The 18,928-nt window shown below is 34.4% G+C and overlaps 1 protein-coding gene across 1 annotated transcript; it reads right to left on the bottom strand.

Moving 5' to 3' along the window:
- Window positions 1-4,379: 4,379 nt before the first annotated feature.
- LOC141617491 (uncharacterized) lies at window positions 4,380-4,942 on the bottom strand. Its single transcript, XM_074434693.1, has 2 exons — window positions 4,713-4,942; window positions 4,380-4,641 (listed from the first exon to the last, which is right to left on the bottom strand). Exons 1-2 carry the CDS (start codon window positions 4,940-4,942, stop codon window positions 4,380-4,382), a joined length of 492 nt encoding a protein of 163 aa, XP_074290794.1.
- Between the last annotated feature and the right edge of the window lie 13,986 nt (window positions 4,943-18,928).

Below are 18,928 nucleotides of genomic sequence, written 5' to 3'. Positions count from 1 at the left end.
GTTTCTCTAAACCTTGGGTAGTTTTGTTTAGGAGGAGTTCTAGGTTTAGGGATTTCTCTAGGTCTTACATGACTATTCTCCTTGTGGTTAGAATTACTTTGTTTAGGTTGACAAGGAGTTTGTGAAGTGCTAGGTTTCTTGGTGTAGTCAAAGGCCATGTCGTAGAACCAACGAAAGTTATTGTTTCTTTCTTCGTTTTTGTTCATCTATGGATGATTTATTATCCTCGACAGTTGTGTCAGCCGTTTTAACATGGTCGGTATTTTTATGTATATGATGAGCTTTTTTTACACAATTGTTTTGGATGTGACCCGTATGACTACAGTAATTGCAAATCAGATATTCAGGAAGATCAGCATATTTCCTTTTTCTAAAATCAAAATCCGAAGGTGTTGATTTGCATTTAGAGTGATCTCTACGGCTGTAGCACTCATGTCCTAACCCCATCTTCATATTATTGTCAGATTGTTCGGTTAGGAAGTTTAGGACTTTTGTGCTACCTTCCCACTTATCATAGACCTTTCTTGCGTGAAGAAGTAAGTCTTTTAGGTTCTTAATTTCTTCAAGACATTTTGTGTGATCCATGTCATTCTCCTTCTTATATTTGTCACGAATGTCTTGGAACCTTTTGTTAAGAATAAGTACAACATCTGAGTGTTGTTTATTAACATTGATCATCTCAGTTTTAGATTCTTTCAATTGCTTTGTAAGAGAATCAATTTCTTTCTTCTGGTCTAAAATCACTGCTTCATCAGATGTGATTTTAGTTTCAAGAAGTTCCTTGGCTTTTCTAAGTTCTAAAGTTATAGCTTCATTAGCTATAACTTTGGCTTGAAGGTGCTTAATGTTAAGCATTAGGTCTGAAGTTATAGCTTTATCAGTTATAGCTTTATTAGCTATAACCTTGGACTCTAATTACTTCTTTTCAGCCATAGCAGAATCTAATGTTGTAGCTTTATCAGCTATAACCTTAGATTTCAAATTCTTAGCTTTAGCCTTTAGAGTATGATTCTCCTCTGCCATATCAAGAATCTGTTCCTTCATATCTTTTAATTCCAAGTCCTGTTCATGACATTTATCAAGGCAATGTTCAAAGTATTCAATCAAGGCATTTCTAGATAGTTTCTTAACTCCTTTCTTAAGTTCAAAGTAACTTACCTCATCATCGTCATCTTCATCTGATTCTCCTAGAAAAGCAATAATCTGAGCGAGAGTCCAAGCTATCATTATCATTGTTAGAAAATGGGTCAAGACTGACGCTACTTAAGCAAAGATGAGCAACTTCTTCATCTTCTGACTCCTCATCATCTTCTGTGTCAAGATCTCCCCAACATGACGCCAACATGACTTGCTTGAATTCTTTCTTCGTCTTTTTCTTTGAGCCTTGTCCTTAATTTTCTTCTAAGTGGGACAATCCTTAATCCTGTGATCAGATTCTCCACACTTGAAGCAACCTCTATTAGTAAATGACGATTTTGATTCTGTTGCTTTCTTGTTAAAGGACTTCTTGTTGTTAGAAGTATACTTTGTTTGCTTGTTTTTAAAGATCCTATTTTTAATACGACGTGCAAACAAAACAGTTTCATCTTCTATGTCGGAGTTAACATCTTCGCTTTTCAAAGCCATACTTTTACCTCTACTTGGTTCAGCGTCATTGGCGTTTAAAGTAATTTCATGGGCCATGAGAGCACCAATGAGTTCTTGGTAGGATAAGTTTTCAAGATCTCGTGATTCCTCCATTGTTGTGACTTTGGCACGCCACTTTTTAGTCAGGCTCCTAAGAACTTTCCTTTCAATGTCCTCGGTACTGAACTTCCTTCCTAGGTTTTTCAGTTCATTTATAATCTTGAAAACCTTGCGGACATACTATCCAATGACTCATTAGGCTCCATTATGAAAAGCTCATATTTTTGCATTAGCAAATCTATACGGTGCTTCCTAATAATGGAAGCACCTTCATAAGCTAGGTCAAGCCCATCCCATATCTCCTAGGCCGTTGAACACGAGGAAAACTGATCGAACTCTGTAGAAGTCATTCCGTTTTGTAATAGACTTATTGCTTTAGAGTTCTTTTCGGCTTTCTTGTAGTCGGCCTCGACATAGTCGTCTTCCTTCTTCTCATAGGTAGTGCCTTCAGCGGATGTAACTAGAATTTTTTTTGGTCCGTTTTGGATAATCCTCCAACACTCCCAATCATGACCTTTCACATAGTGAGTCATCTTGTTTTTCCATAACCCATAATTCTTCCCATCAAAGACGGGACACTTGAGGTATTTGGAATCCATTTATCACGTGATAGGCATCGGAATATAAAACGATAAGATAAATAAAGATAGACAGATCGGCCTCTTTACGGTTAGGCAATCAAGAGCACGAGGCTCTAATACCAATTGAAGAGTCTATCGATCCAAAATACTCAAGAGGGGGGTGAATTGAGTTTTTAAAAGTTTTTAAAACTTCTTTGATTGTATGAATATAATTAATTACTTAAAGTTTATTGATTAAACTTTAACTAATTAACTAATGATCAAGTAAGAACAAAGTAAACAAACGAACGAAAGAGAAGGAGACACACGGTTTTTGAAGTGGTTCAGTTTCACAAATCGAAACCTACGTCCACTATTCTCGATTAATAAATTTAGTACCTTTCTACGGATTACAAATTTACTAACCCAACTCGTACAACTAACTCTAACTATAACTCAATGAGTACCGTTAAATACTCGAGTGACTAACTTACGCTAATAAGAAAGCACTTAATGATTCTACTAAAAGTTCACGTTAATGAACGAGTAAGAAATTAATTAAAGCACTATTATCTTATAACGATAACAATAAGAACGAATGCACAAGTTTATAAATCACACGACCTTTTTCGAAAAATATCAAAACGGTTTTTGCTCTAAAACACGGTTTTTGCTTTTAGAAAATATATGAAAGTTATGTTCAAAGGTCTTACTTTTGAATGTAGCAAAGAGTAGAGTATTTATAACAAAGGAGGAAGCATGGCACTCGGTTTTTTCAAAACCCTAGAGGCCGAAATAATAAGATATGGAAATAGAATCATATCTTATTATTTTTATCCATAAAATCTTAAGAAAAGATATAAGTTGTTAATAGATTATCTTATCATATATTCGCCAAATATTCTTTCCTTAATGCCTAGATATGCCGAATGATAATAAGGAAAAATCATAACAACCTTCCTTATTTTATTTAAGCAATCTCTTAGAAAAGATATAGGATAATTATAAGATAATCCAGTCAAATATATACTTAATATATTTTCCTTAAACCCTAAATAGCCGAAATATAAGATATGTAAACAACTCATATCTTATTATTTCTTTCCTTAAAATATTTAGGAAATAATAGAGAATAACCAAAAGATAATTTTATCAATTATTCTCCTATTATCGTTTCCTTAAATCTTAAGATATGATAAGATTTTCCATAACAAAAATGTCCTTATCATATATAACCAAATCAAGTTAAATATAAAAGATATGTTAAGATAATTCTAGATAATAAAATCTTAACAAAGATCAACTTATATTATTAAGCTTACACGAAATCAACACTGCTCATATGCCTTGTTTTTCGTGAAAACCCTAGCTTGATATTAGGTTAGATTTAGGGTTTAAGAGTGTATGATATTAGAAACCCTAATTAGTATTATGACTCAACTCATAAGTTGATTCAACATGACTACTAATTATAGGTTTAAAATAAAATCACGCTTAATATGAATATGGGCTTCCTTGTAAAATAAATACTTTTTGCTAAAACATTTAAAACGGTTTTCCATAAACAATTAAAAAACTATTTTGTCGTGTATTTTATAAACTTCACATCTCAATGTTATAGTAGAAGAGCTATAACATTGAGCTCTTATATAAGTAATATTATAGCTGTGAGGCCATAACTTTACTAATGTAAGAAGTCCATTCTTACGTTACCATTACGAGATAATCACCTACGCTATTCTAATCTTCGTTAGGAGATCTTCGAGCGTAGGCTACTTCATTATTCAAGCTTGATAAATCTTTAATCGAGCTTCATCTTCTCATGAATGCTTGAATAGTTCTTCAATATCTTGTAATATCTTGATCCTTGATTGAGGGCTTGATCATAATATAAACGCATCATACTTCCGTCACAATGCCTTAATGCTTGCGATTAGTAAGTCCAATCTAAAAGACTAAACAAACAATTACGCGCAATGAGTATATAAAATATAAAGCACTCTTGACATCATCAAAACATAAACATATATTCTATATGGTTCAACAGCCGCTCTCATTCCCCGCCTTCCTCTTTTTAGCATTCCTTTCCTTAGCCTCCTTGGCCAAGTCCACCAACCTCTCAGCATGCCCAGCTCATGCATATACCTCTTTCAGATCGGTAAGTACCCCAGCTGGTAGTCTATCCATGATCTTTGGTGCCAACCCCTTTTCGAAACGAAGAGCGAAACCCCGTTGACCGAACTGCATATCCTCTGCGTAGCGTGACAACTCTAGGAACCGGTGATAGTACTTAGTGACAGTCATATCGTCAGCCATGGTGAAAGAATCAAACTCAGCTCTCAGCTTGTGACGGATGTGTTCCGGCACAAAATGCTCCTCCATAGCGCTCTGAAGCCTGCCCACGGTATAACATCATATCCCTGGTCCTTGTAGTATGCTCTGGCATCCTCTTTCACGTTCTGCTACCAGACCCCAGCCTCACCTCTCAGGTAAAACGCAACCTGTTCTACCGCCATCTCCGACAGACACTTCACAATCTTAAGAAGACTCTCTATCTCTCGGTGCCAGTTATCGAGCAGCTTAGGCTCACCAGTGCCCTCATAAGTAGAGGGGTTTAAGCGAGAAATGGTGGTGTTAAGTTGGGATGCGTCCACCGGTTTTTCACCTCCCTTACCCACGTTCTTGAGTGCCTCCATGAGCGCATCTTGCTGCTAAATCATACGGGCAATCTCATCCACAGACATCTCAGAAGCTTGGATGTATGCAGCTAACCTCTTTAGCGGCATTTTGAGCTGATATGACCAAAGAAACGTAAGCACATAGCCTACGGCTCAAAATAAACAAAAACCTCCGCCAAAGATGTACTCGGCCGAGTATTATGAAATACTTGGTCGAGTAAGGACTACTCGGTCGAGTAATGATACTACTCGGCCGAGTATTCCACTCCAGTAGTCAACCTCAAAAACACATAAAACACACTCGGTCGAGTATACGTGTTACTTGGCCGAGTATGCCTCACTCGGTCGAGTACCGCTCTTGCTCGGCCGAGTGATCACAACCAGTAGCTACTGCTTCATACACACAAATGAACACTCGGTCGAGCGCTTAGTTACTCGGCCGAGTATCCCCTACTCAGTCGAGTACCCGCCCTGCTCGGCCGAGTCATGCCAAAAAGAAGCTATATACTTACGAGAACATACTTAAACATGCAATTCGATATCTCAACACTTTACTACCCTTTTAAAAGCCAAGTAATAAATCATACATCATGCTCAAAGTCTATCATGTTCAACTACGCAATTTACTTTTTCATTTCATCGAACAACTCCACAAGAATCACAGCTACAAGTACAACACACGTAACTTTAAACACATAACGATCCCCAAGATACCCCCATGTTGACCGGCTTGAGATTGTAAGGGCGTCAATGCGACTTCAGAACGTCTCCCAAGTCCTTGCGGTAGCTCCAAACAAATCTCCCCGGATTCATTTTATTTAGACTCCCTTTGTTCATTAGGTTCATTGGTTTTAGGTTCCAGAATCGTCGCTTTGATGCCACTTTATAACACCCCCACATACCAAGGTGCCTTACCAAGGACCACCCTAGCATGAGAGACAGTTACCATCTCGGTTAATCGAGGATATTATATCAAAAGAAGCCATTCCACAACATTTACTAAAGTATACTGTTTAAACGGTTACAATGTCTTAAAACCAACTCAAAAGAAATGTTTTCTAAACTCAATACAACTGAAATCAAAACAGCTAAACTCGTAACAACGGAAGCTAGACTCGAAGTGATGACTCCCCATCTCGTCCCCGTAGCTAAAGGCAATCATCACCTGTCACAATCTGCTCACTATCCACGAATGGATCACCACAGATTTACAAAACAACAACGGGGTCATTTAAATGCATAATCAAAATAAGACGAAATACAACAATTTCAAAACAACTGTTCCACAATCATCTCCTGTTGGAGTAGGTGTCCTCAACAATGGTGCGATCACATTATTGAAACTCATGATAAGAATACACAAGGGATGATTCAATATTAATATATAATCAACTGATCAACATTATGGCTGACTAGAGTTTGACATTACTGTCGTCTGACAGTGGTGGTCAGTTGATCCCTTAAGGTCACTCCTAAAGGACGATTCCCTCAATTGTAAAAGTTAAATCGATTGTATGACGATACAGATTGATTAAATCCTTAAATTGAACAAATTGATATATAAGAAGAATGTTATATCTTATTGTAATTTGATTAAATAAGATTCATTTTAGTAGTTAAAATGCTTTATTACTAAAATTAATTATTGTTTATGAAACAATTAAGAAAAGAATAAATGGTTAATTATAATTACAAAATATTGTGAATTATATTAACATAACCCATTTTATACACATGTTATTATGAATTACTAGATAATTTATAATATGTAATTTGATTAATTTATATAATGATATTTAATTGTTAAATATGCATTAATATTATCAATTACATGTTACATGCTACATGTGATATGTTGTTTGTGACAATTGACATTTGACAAAATAAAATGGATGTATACTTATGAATGGACCGATTTCATGGGGTGTTTAGGGTGATATTTAATTGTCTTATAAATTGCTAGAAGACATAATTATTACCTAATGGTCTTAGCCCTAACCCTACACTCTTTGATAAGAGAAAAAGGAAAAGTGCAAAGGCCATGCATTGGCCTTTGGCACCCATGCTACCCCGCCCCCGATGGCAAAAAATAACAAGGAGTTTGTTCTTATTTTTTCATTCATACTTGATTCATATTCATTCATCTATTTTCTCTCTTATTCTCTCTAATAGTTAGAAAGCAAAAGAAATTGTTCAAGATAAAATCTAATAAAACACACATATTACTAGCGTAGTAATAATCATAATATTAGATTTATTTAAGGAGATTAGTATTATTATCTAGTATATAATAATATTAATATTGTGGGATTGTCTTGGAGCAACTAAGAGGAGGTGTTCACATTATTGAACCTATGGAGTTTTGGAGGATCATCCCATGTTAGTGAGCTCAAGAACAAGCATAGGAAGGTGTCATTGCTTGTGCCCATTTCCGTCTCATCACCATTGTAAGAAAACCGTTTTCTTCTCATTCTTGTTTTAAGTTAGGCATGCACTAGATTCACAAAGACTAAATCAATGATTAATTTAGATCTAATTAAAATGAGTTTTATCATGGGGTTAATGAATCCTTTCAAGTGGTATCATGAGCTTAGGTTATTCTATGCATAATCGGCTTAGTTTTTCCGACTAAATTAAAACTTGAAATTTATGATTTATATGATTAAGCCACGAAATTATTTTGCATGTTAAGTATTCTGGGCCTAAAATGTATTTAGGTCATTTTGATGATTTATGGTAATTTTTGGCTCATTTTAAAGATTTTTAGTAATTTTATTACATTTTAATGTATAAAATGGTGTTTAAAGTGCTAAAAATAGTTAAACTTTGTTTCTGACCTTGATTTTTTTATATGACCCCACATGCATATTTTAATTATTGTATGTAAAATTTCGTATAAATTTGATTTATTTTGCATGATTTATAATTTTTACGAGATAAAAATGAAATAAATGGAAGTAAAATGGTTAAAATTAGTTAAACTTCGAAACAGGCCATGAAATTTTACTATGTTGTCACATGCACCTTTTACTCACTTTGTGTAAAATTTGAGATGAACACGATTCATCTTGCATGATTTATGAATTTTTAGTGTAAAAATGACATAAATAGTTACTATTTTAGCAAAAATAGCTTAAACGAATTTCATGGCATGAGAAAATTATTTTAAGTTGCATTTTTATCGCACATATCAGATCTAAAGTTGGAACATTGATTAGATTAATTTTCATGTGCTTTAGATGTCTTATTTGATAAAACCGATAAATAGCAACTATATTTTTCTCGAAATAAATTCAAAAATTTTAACCTTGATTTTTGTCATTATGAGTCTCATGGAATTATTCCAGAATATTAAAAAATTTTAAATTCAAAATTTTAAATTATTCTAATTTAATTTGGATTTATTTCATAAAAAGTTATGATTTTAAGGTCTATTATGAGCATGAATGTTAATCAAGTTGAATTATTGTCAAAAATTGAGTAATGACTAATTTTTGAGTCCTAAGATGTTAGGGTGATTAACTTGGACTAAAATTAGATTTTAGTATTATTTTGTGATTTTAATAAGTTAAAAATCGCAAATTTCCATAAAATCGGATTATATACGATATAAGATTTAAGTAGAGCGATTTGGCACATTAATTTGGTATGTTATATACATATTATAATGCTGAATATTTCATTGATGAATGTCATATTTTATTTATGTAATTTTGAATTATGTAATTTTATCTTAGTATGGCCTTAGTTTTTTAATTGGTATTACCCGTAATGAAAGGGAATATCGATTCAGTTGTAATTTTAATGTGATCTTGCATCACCGTCTTCTAATTTAATAGATTTAAATTTTTATTACAAATGTATAATAGGAATAGTTATATATTTTTATTATTATTTTGTGATTCCGGAGTTTCCAAAAGACGGAGCCATTCGGAAAGGAGTTCCGATCAAGACGGTGTTTCCTTAGGAGGTGTGTCACTTGAAGTTCAAGGGACCAATGGAGTTGGTTTTCGAATTTGTAATAAACTAGTATTGGTGCCCGGCTCCGGCCGGGCTACCTCTACTTACCATTATTTTTTTTTTCATTAAATAAAATTACTTAAAGTTGCATAACGCATAAATTTATCATTAATATATTTTTTTATAATGTATCCTAAAATTATGATGAAATAAATTTTGAGACAAATTCACTACACCCGCTATAAATATTTTACTCTTATTAATGAAACAATAGTAATAACATTTTACTACTTGCCCATAATCATAGTAATTTTAACTACTCCCGGCATAATTATTGTTACTGTCACTACTTCCGTATTAATATTGATAATTTCACTACTCCCGCCATAATTATTGTTACTTTCACTATTGATGCATTAATATTGATTATTTCACTACTTCTGTTGTTGTTTCTACCGCTCTCACTAATCTCGTTGATAATATTGTTACTTTTACTAATCCAGAAGAATGGTCTTTAAAAGCTGGCACCATATTTCTTCTCCTTGGTTTTCTGGAGGCTTTAACATCAAAGACGTGGAAGCCTGGAATTATTCTCTCTTGATCAAATGGATCTATTCTATTTCTGCTTCTGATCAGGGTTTATGGAGTAGATGGGTTCAGTCTTATATTCTTAAGCATGAGGACATTTGGCATATTACTTCCAAAGCTCATTTTCCATCCAGTTTCAAGAGTATTGTAGTTTCTAGAGACAGATTGGTGGAGCTCTCTGGTTCTATCTCTGCAGCTCAGCATCTCCTTCACAGTTGGATGTCTGGTTCAAAGTTAAATTTACAACAGGTTTATGGTTTTTTCAGGAATGCTCCCATTGCTGGTTCTTGGACCAAAGGTCTCTTGCATTCTCAAATTATTCCTGGACACAGAATTGTTTGCTCTATGGTCGTTCGTAATCAACTAGCTACTATTGATAATCTCAAGATTAGGGGTCTCGCAAATTTGTCAACACATGCTCCCTTTGTGAACATGACGAGGAGTCTCATGATCATCTGTTCTTCAGATGCTCTTATTCTGCTTCAGTTTGGCATCAGGTTCTAGCATGGATGGGTCACCTGAGGTTGGGTCTCTCCCTTCATGATGAGCTGATCTTTCCTCTCAAAGGAACTAGGGACTGGCAGATAGCTTGGTTTGATGTGTCTCTTACTACCTCTGTTCATCAGATTTGGACTGAACGAAATGCCAGAATCTTTCAGGGACACTCTCATACTGTACTTGGGCTTGTAAGGAGAATCAAGTTTTTTGTCATTATCCGTCTGCTTATGTGGAAGCATCATCCCCAATATAGCCTCATAGAGGAGAGATTGTGTAATTAACATTGTATAGGTGTTTTTCTCTAGTGGATAGCTTTGCAAAAACTCATTGTAATTTCTTTCTTAATGAAATGAAATGATAATTTTTTGCAAAAAAAAAAAAAATGAGTGATTACTATCATATAACTATATACAATGTTACTAGAATTGTTTTTTTTTTACTGACGAAATTACTTTTATTACTTAGGCATGCAATTTTAAGAGGATTATATATTTATATAAATATATTACATATATGCATGAAATCAAAATCGAAAGAATTATATATTATGGAATCTAACTTGAATTATTTATAATCTACTTATTATATTTTTGTATGTTAAATAATTAACATCTCTATACATCTAATAAACTATGAAGTTTAATAAAATTTCATAGATTTTAAATTTAATATATAATTTTATGATGATAATAAATAATACCAGAATAAGTGTGCATCTTTATACTAATTTTTATTTTATTTTAAGGAAATTGACCATTTTAATTAATTATTTTATTTTAAGGAAATTGACCATGTTTAAGAAAATTACCAAGCTTCTATATAATTTAATTTTAACCCAAACTATATAATATTTGCATTGAGATCCCTTAATAGGGTCCATCACACGGTGCTATTGATTTAAAACTATATAGTATAATTAATTTATATAACTTTCTTTGATTACATTGAAGTCCCTTGGTTTCTGGAATTAATATATAGTATTGATTATTAGATTTTCTATTTTAGGAAGGCCATACTAGGAAATTTATTTATGTCTTAGCATTTTTCTTTATATGTTACATGCATTGCCAAATCGCCATTAACATCACATGCATTTTTATAATTATCGTTTTTTCAACCGTGTCGATTAAAATTATCGTAGTTCACTAATATAGTTCACATAAAAGTGATAGATAATTAATCGACAAGACCTCTCACATATTTAAAATTGAGATTAGCCTTTCCAAATAGTAGGACCCATGAATAACTTTGACATTTGGGGTTGATTCGGTTTCCCGTGGTACTTTCATTTTTCATCGGGTAAGTGGGGTAATAACAAGTTATTACACGCGAAATTTGGTTGGTCTCAACGGGACATGAAGACTAGTCTTATGTTCCGAGGCTAGAGATGAACTTAACGTAATTTCATCGACCGAGAGTTCTAATTGTAGAATCGGTTAAAGAGTTAACCCACTGAGTTGTATTAGTGAGGGATGTATCGGTTTCCCCGTGCCCGAGTTAATATGGATTTGGATCTCGGAATCATTTATATAATTGGGTGGAGGTCATTATATAAATGCTAAAACATGCTAAAATATTTTCATATATTAACGATGAATGTTTCTTTTCCCACTATTTCGTTATTTTATGTTGTTCTTTATCATTTCTCCTATTAATATACGATATCAATTCGATTGTAACACAAGTCTCCGCTAAGCCACTATTACTAACGACAAATAAAATCTCCTTCTAAATCCTCAAATGAATAGTATCATGGGTAATGGACTAGTTACATAGGAATCATTCTATTCCATAGAACTCGATAGGAATCGTCCTATGCAAATATAAGATTAACATCTTAAAATTCCTTACATACCTATAATCTCTTGTAAAGAATATAAATGGAAGTAGTACTTAGTCAAAATATATTTTGATAATATCTTCTATGCATCCACGGTTCAAAAGTCTTATTGCTCAAAGTAAACACTTGTCATCAAGCACTTAAATTGTTAAGAACATGACAATGTAAAGTTGGTAAATTAATTTGTTAGAAATTTTGATTGTACTAATACCACAATAAAGTTCATCCTTGTGAAGGATTAACTAGGAATTTATATGAAGATAAGTCTTTATCAAGTAGAAATTCTTGAAGTGAGTGGGAGCAATAAGAAGTAAGTACCTATCTTAATTGTTAAGGATAGAACTAGGCTCGAAAGAGAAGGTGTTAGACATATTCCAACATATTCCTTCTTGAATATCTATGTCATTGACATTGCATTCTTGCCAATTATCACACCATGAGTATTTAATACAAATTTTTGAATCATGTTAGAAGCCACATTTCATGATTATAAAATATGGCAAAAGGATGTTAAAACCACCTTTCTAAATGGGTATTTAGAGGAGGATGTGTTCATAACACAATCTGAGGGTTTTGTAAATCCTTAGAATCCTAATATTGAATAATCGTATGACGACTAGCAAGAATAAATTCAAAAATTTACATGAATGGAACTAGGGTAGTTGCCATTTTATTCTTGAACATATGAATGTTGTACTGTACTCATTTTAGTTTTGTATTTATAAATGTATCTCAATAATTGATATGATATACACCAACTCTAAATAAGAATATAATTGAAGTTTTTGTAGAAAAACGCAAAGGGTTTCACTATTGTACAATTAAAACAAGCGTTGTGCCCTTATATACCATGATTAAGTTTATGGTGAAACCGTACAAATCAACGTAATTATATTCAAACTAAAAGTAAATGCGATATATATTATATAAGACTCAAGTTGGTGACCCCAATCATTTCTCAATTCTCGATTGAAAATTGTATTTAGGAACTAGTTTTGACTAGTGTCCCAAACCATTTGATTGGGAATCTCTTGGTGTGTGCGAATCTTGTATTCAAAGCAAGATTAATTCATGACTTATTTCTAGAAAAGGATTATGAATAGAGTAATATATTCTCCCTATTTACACTTTGAAGTGCATAGTCGAATACAATTTCAATCAGAAAAGGTTATTACTTCTTCATCTCTTTTACCAACGAATTAGGTAGATACTTGGTATCCACTTAATGAGGTAAGAAGAGAAATTCTTTGAATGAGTTCAATGAATGTTTAAAAGTATCAAAACCTATAGATTATAAAACCAAAGTATTAGTACTTTGTTAAAATATGGAACAATAAAGTAAAGACTTTTTATATGCACCAAAAGGAGTGTGATATGGTATCACAAGTTCACCTTCATAATATTAGAAAGTGACAAAGAATCCTATACGATATGATTGAATCTTTACTATAAAGTTTGAATTAGTTTCTATCACAATTTGTCTAGTATTTATTTATTCCACTAAAACAAAACATAATTAAAGCAACAATCATCTACATTTCATATGAGATATGGTTAGGCATTGTACCTAAATTGTAGCTTGTTTTGGTAGTAAACATGTGCTCCCTCTTCCTACATGATCACAAGAACAAAGGTTTTGTGGCTCGTGATGCTGTCTATTATCGAAAAGAGGATTATTTCTTATAGACAGAGTGGGAGAAAATGTTCAAGAGCCACAAACTGATAATGAGACGTAGGAAGATGTTCCTTCTTGGTCAAAATCAGTAAATATTTATTCGAAATCTAAGTAGACAGGAGTAATGTTATTTTTGAACGTAACAAACCTGTGACTTATTAAGATGCTTTATCTAGTTTCAACTCCGCAAAAGTCCGAAACGAGCATAAACGTGAAAATGTTTATTTAGCTTGGTTAGTTGGTGGCAAAGGTTTTGCACGCAACAACAACGCTTCATTGTATTCAGATATGATTTCATATTGTTGGATTGTAAAATCATCTTGCATGAGTTTTGTAAATCGCAGCTATCCTAAGGTAGGATACAAACTTAAGAAGAAATCTTAAATAGAAGTTAAGGAGTTGAATTGTATGTTTTGATCATGTGATTAACATGTCTCGAATTGTTGAGTAGTTCTGTTTATACATGGAGTTTAGTGGGAGTAATGTGGTGTTAATAGTCATATATATAAACGACATATTGATCATTGTGAATAATGAAAGACTTAGGAGAGGATTAATACATCAGATAGTTCTAAGAGGATATTAGCGTTAAATGAATATTCTTATATTGATAAGAGTTTAGACAAGTTCAAAGGTATTGAACATGTAGAAATTAAATCCACTTGCTTCCGCTGCGAGATTGATTCATTATGCTAAGATGTATTGACATTCTTATAATTCGTATACTTAGAGTATGACGAAAGGTTATAAATCGAATTTATGTGAAAGTCACTATATAGCCATATAGTCTATCCATAAGTACTCAAGAAGCAGTAATGATAGGTCTTTCATGTCTCATATGTAGATAACATATTATTCATTGAGAATGATTGGCCAATACTCTCTTCCGTGAAGAAGTGATTGGGAGACTAGGAGGAGGTGCATGACATCTTTAGTATCTGAATCTATAGTGATAGATAAGAGAGGATAAGTGTGTAGAAATAATTAATGGATTTGTGTGCAAGGAGTTACACAAAAACCATATTCTAAACACATAAGGGTGGTTAGAGAACCATCTTGGCTATATTATTTAAGGAGAAGATCTGCTAGAAATGTTCTAGGCAGTTGAACAATAAGATATATACAACAAAAATTGAGTACACTTGCAGTAAAGAGATATGCAAGAAGGAGGGGATGATGTTAGGATTAGGTTTTGTGAATTAAAGGAACTATGGTAGTTCGTTCCAATAACCGAAGGTCCTATCCCTACTCACTGTGAGGTCAGTGGGAGCTATTCTAAGGCAAGAGAGTCTCTATCTAGATTGGATTTAGATACGTACTCAAAAGTTTTATAATAAAGATTATACATAACCAAAGGAAAAAGTATATAGTAAGGTTAGTAAAATGTAAAGTGTTGCTAAGACTTACTAACCAAAGCCTTTTCATAGGCTTAGCATGATAAGTCATGCCATTTCAATTGAATTGAGATGATCAACTATATACAAAATTAAGAATGAATTATAGATTATGTAGTAATTAATATTATATCAATTTTACATATGTGATAATACACTCATCGTTTGTGTTTTATTCAAAACTCTTATCTTATAATACTTTGTTTTCCAAATAGATTGTCGAGACAATATTGAACCCTATTAAAGTGAACTGGATTAACATAGTATAGGCCCCTAGTCACTTATATGAGGTGATGTCTCCAAGTGACTAGAGTGTGATGCGATTGATGGCAAGTTCAAGTGCCATATAGTCATAAGGGATGACTAGTCGATCACATAGGCAGACTGTAAGGGACACTCTGTCAGGCAGTGACCGCTTATACATTTCTGGTAATTCATATAGCCTAGTCGTGGCGAGAGCTACTATAGAATTCTTTTGAGTCAATTCTTTGACTAAAGACTATTCGCCCAAGTTGGCACAGGTTTCGCGTGACTTTAAGTTATGCTCAACGACTTTGGTAAATGAGGTCAAATGGGCATATCTTGGGTCATGATAAGCTATGACTAAACAAAGGGAATAGTGAGATAGGAATTGTCCACCCCTTGTCAGGGTTATTTGAAATCTCAGGGCCACTCGAGGAGAAGTGAACTGAAAATGCGTGGCCACGCTCGGAAGGTATCTATGGTAGATAGTTCCAGTTAGACAGTTACTCTCCAGATCGAGGAAACCACTCTTGATATGATCACATGCAAGTACAACCTGCAAGACACCTTGCATTTAGTGGGAGATTGTAATAGGACAAGAGAATTGGTGACGCACACTTGTCTCGGACAAGTGGGAGATTGTTGGAGTATGTGTCCTCAACAATGGTGTGATCACATTATTGAAACTCATGATAATAATACGCAAGGGATGATTCAATATTAATATATAATCAACTGATCAACATTAATCGGTAATGATTGGCTGACTAGAGCTTGACATTATTGTCGTCCGACGGTGGTGGTCAGTTGATCCCTTAAGGTCACTCCTAAAGTACGATTCCCTCAATTGTAAAAGTTAATCGATTGTATGACGATACAGATTGATTAAATCCTTAAATTGAACAAATTGATATATAAGAGAGAATATTATATCTTATTGTAACTTGATTAAATAAGATTCATTTATAATATGTAATTTGATTAATTTATATAATGATATTTAATTGTTCAATATGCATTAATATGATCAGTTACATGTTACATGCTACATGTGACATGTTATGTGTGACAATTGACATTTGACAAAATAAAATGGATGTATACACTATGGATGGACCGATTTCATGGGGTGTTTAAGGTGATATTTAATTGTCTTTTAAATTGCTAGAAGATATAATTATTACCTAAGGGTCTTAGCCCTAACCCTATACTCTTTGATAAGAGAAAAAGGAAAAGTGCAAAGGCCATACAATGGCCTTTGGCACCCATGCTACCCGGCCCCCTATGGCGAAAAATAAGGAGTTTTTTCTTATTTTTTCATTCATACTTGATTCATATTCATTCATCTATTTTCTCTCTTATTCTCTCTAATAGTTAGAAAGCAAAAGAAATTGTTTAAGATAAAATCTAATAAAACACACATATTACTAGTGTAGTAATAATCCTAATATTAGATTTATTTAAGGAGATTAGTATTATTATCTAGTATATAATAATATTAATATTGTGGGATTGTCTTGGAGCAACTAAGAGGAGGTGTTCACATTATTGAACCTATGGAGTTTTGGAGGATCATCCCATGTTAGTGAGCTCAAGAACAAGCATAGGAAGGTGTCCTTGCTTGTGCCCATTTCCATCTCATCACCATTGTAAGAAAACCGTTTTCTCCTCATTCTTGTTTTAAGTTATGCATGCACTAGATTCACAAAGACTAAATCAATGGTTAATTTAGATCTAATAAAAAAGAGTTTTATTAAGGGGTTAATGAATCCTTTCATCTCCAATTCACAATCTCATCTCATAACTGACTACACACTTAAGTGTGTAGTCTTGCCAGATTACTGCCGTGACAGGTAATCCTCACCGCCAGTGGGGGACCGCAGCCTTGCCCAACTAAGCCCCGCTAGACACAACGAGCAACAACCCATGTTCCTTAATGTGCACATTCCCTCTTGTGGCGGGTTCCACAAGGGGCGAATCAAGGGCGTGAAGTCACTCCCACAAGTGACTCCACTCGGCCGAGGACGCACCTCACAATCATAATCAATCCATCCCAACTCCGATATTCCAAAGTACAATCAACAACAATATTACCATATCAATTAAATCACAATCAACAATCTTAATTTAATTACGCAATCAACTGAGTAGGAAAACCCTACCATTGCACAAATATGATACGAGTCAACAAGGAAGCTAGAACTGATCTTTTACGAATTCTCCACCTAACAACAATCATACAATCCAATCACAATCATGCAAAACAACCCCTTTCCCCAAATTCCAATACTAGGGTAAACCCTAAAAGACAAACTGACAAAACTTATAGGACTAGTGGCTTACCGACGCAATTGACGCAACAGAGGAAAGAACAAGGACTCACGAACAATCAACGATCTTGGGAGAGATTAGAGGTGATTAGAGTTACGTAGAATGTTTTAGGTTTTGTAAAAAGTGAAAAGTGAAACAGTAAATCTCAATTTATAACTCTAATCGTCTTTAATCAAACCGGGGAAATAATCCCCGTCAGACCGGATATTCGGTCGAGTATAGAGAATACTCGGTCGAGTATCCCTTACTCAGTCGAGTATTACCCTACCAGGCCGAGTATTCCTGGACAGTAGCCTGACCAGAAACACATAACGCATTACTCGGCCGAGTAAGCCCTATTCGACCGAGTAACAGGACTTAGAAAAACGTAGTATTACAGTCTTCCCTCTTTAAAAAGAACTTCGTCCCCGAAATTCATACCATACTCAAAACAAAAATCAACAAACACATCACAAATGCTCAACAATAACAACAACTACTACTCCAAGTACCAACAACTCCTACTATACATGACAACACACCCAACTCAAACTCGAAAATATGACAAAAACATAGCTATGGTAACCCCATCTAATCGAAAAACAACAAAAACAAGCTTGCGACCATCTCCTACCCCCCTTAAAAGACAACGGTTACGTCCTCGTAACCAAACATACCTGATCGAATAGGTGAGAAAAACGCTCTCACATCGACTCCTATGGTTCCATGTGGCCTCTTCCACATTGTGATTAGTCCAAAGTACCTTTAGTAACATGGTCTCACCATTCCTTGTCTTGCGCACTTTTCGGTCTAATATCTCTTTGGGAACCTCCGCATAAGTTAGCGACTCATATAGCTCTATGTTCTCAACCTCAAGCACATGTGACGGATCACTCACATACTTCCAGAGTTACGAAACATGAAACACGTTTTGAACTCGATCCAACGATGATGGTATAGCTAGCCGGTAGGCTACTACACCTATGCGATCTAAGATCTCATACGGGCCGATAAACTTCTGGCTCAACTTCCCTTTCTTGCCAAACCTTATCACCCTTCGCATAGCTGACACCTTCAAAAGGACCTTGTCACCTACTGCGAACTCAATGTCCCTGTGGTGCAAATCTGCATAACTCTTTTGGCGGTCTTTAGCTGCTTTCATCTTTTGACGAATCATGAAAACTTGCTCAATCATATCCTGCACCATCTGTGGTCCTAAACCCACTATCTCCGCACTGTCGTCCCAACAAACTGGACTCCTGCAGTTCCTGCCATACAAAGCCTCAAACGGTGCCATCCCAATGCTGGTGTGATAGTTGTTGTTGTATGAAAACTCAATCAAGTCCAGCCTATCTTCCCAACTTCCACCAAACTCCATGGCACAAGCTCTCAACATGTCCTCAAAGATCTTGATAGTCCTCTCAGTCTGACCATCTGTGGCAGGATGAAAAGCTGTACTCATCTTTAAGGTCGTTCCCATCAAATCCTACAACTCT

Source organism: Silene latifolia, chromosome X (assembly GCF_048544455.1).
Source record: "Silene latifolia isolate original U9 population chromosome X, ASM4854445v1, whole genome shotgun sequence".
NCBI lineage: Eukaryota > Viridiplantae > Streptophyta > Magnoliopsida > Caryophyllales > Caryophyllaceae > Silene > Silene latifolia.
The sequence above is the reverse complement of the archived record's forward strand: the minus strand, read 5'-3'. Positions and strand labels throughout refer to the sequence as shown.

What these genes read in the sequence shown, in the direction of transcription:
- LOC141617491 (XM_074434693.1), bottom strand. Translation starts at nt 4,942, where the DNA reads ATGGAGGCACTCAAGAACGTGGGTAAGGGAGGTGAAAAACCGGTGGAC. An exon ending in AGAGGTGAGGCTGGGGTCTG is followed by an intron (nt 4,642 to 4,712) that starts GTAGCAGAACGT and finishes TACCGTGGGCAG; the next exon opens with GCTTCAGAGCGCTATGGAGG.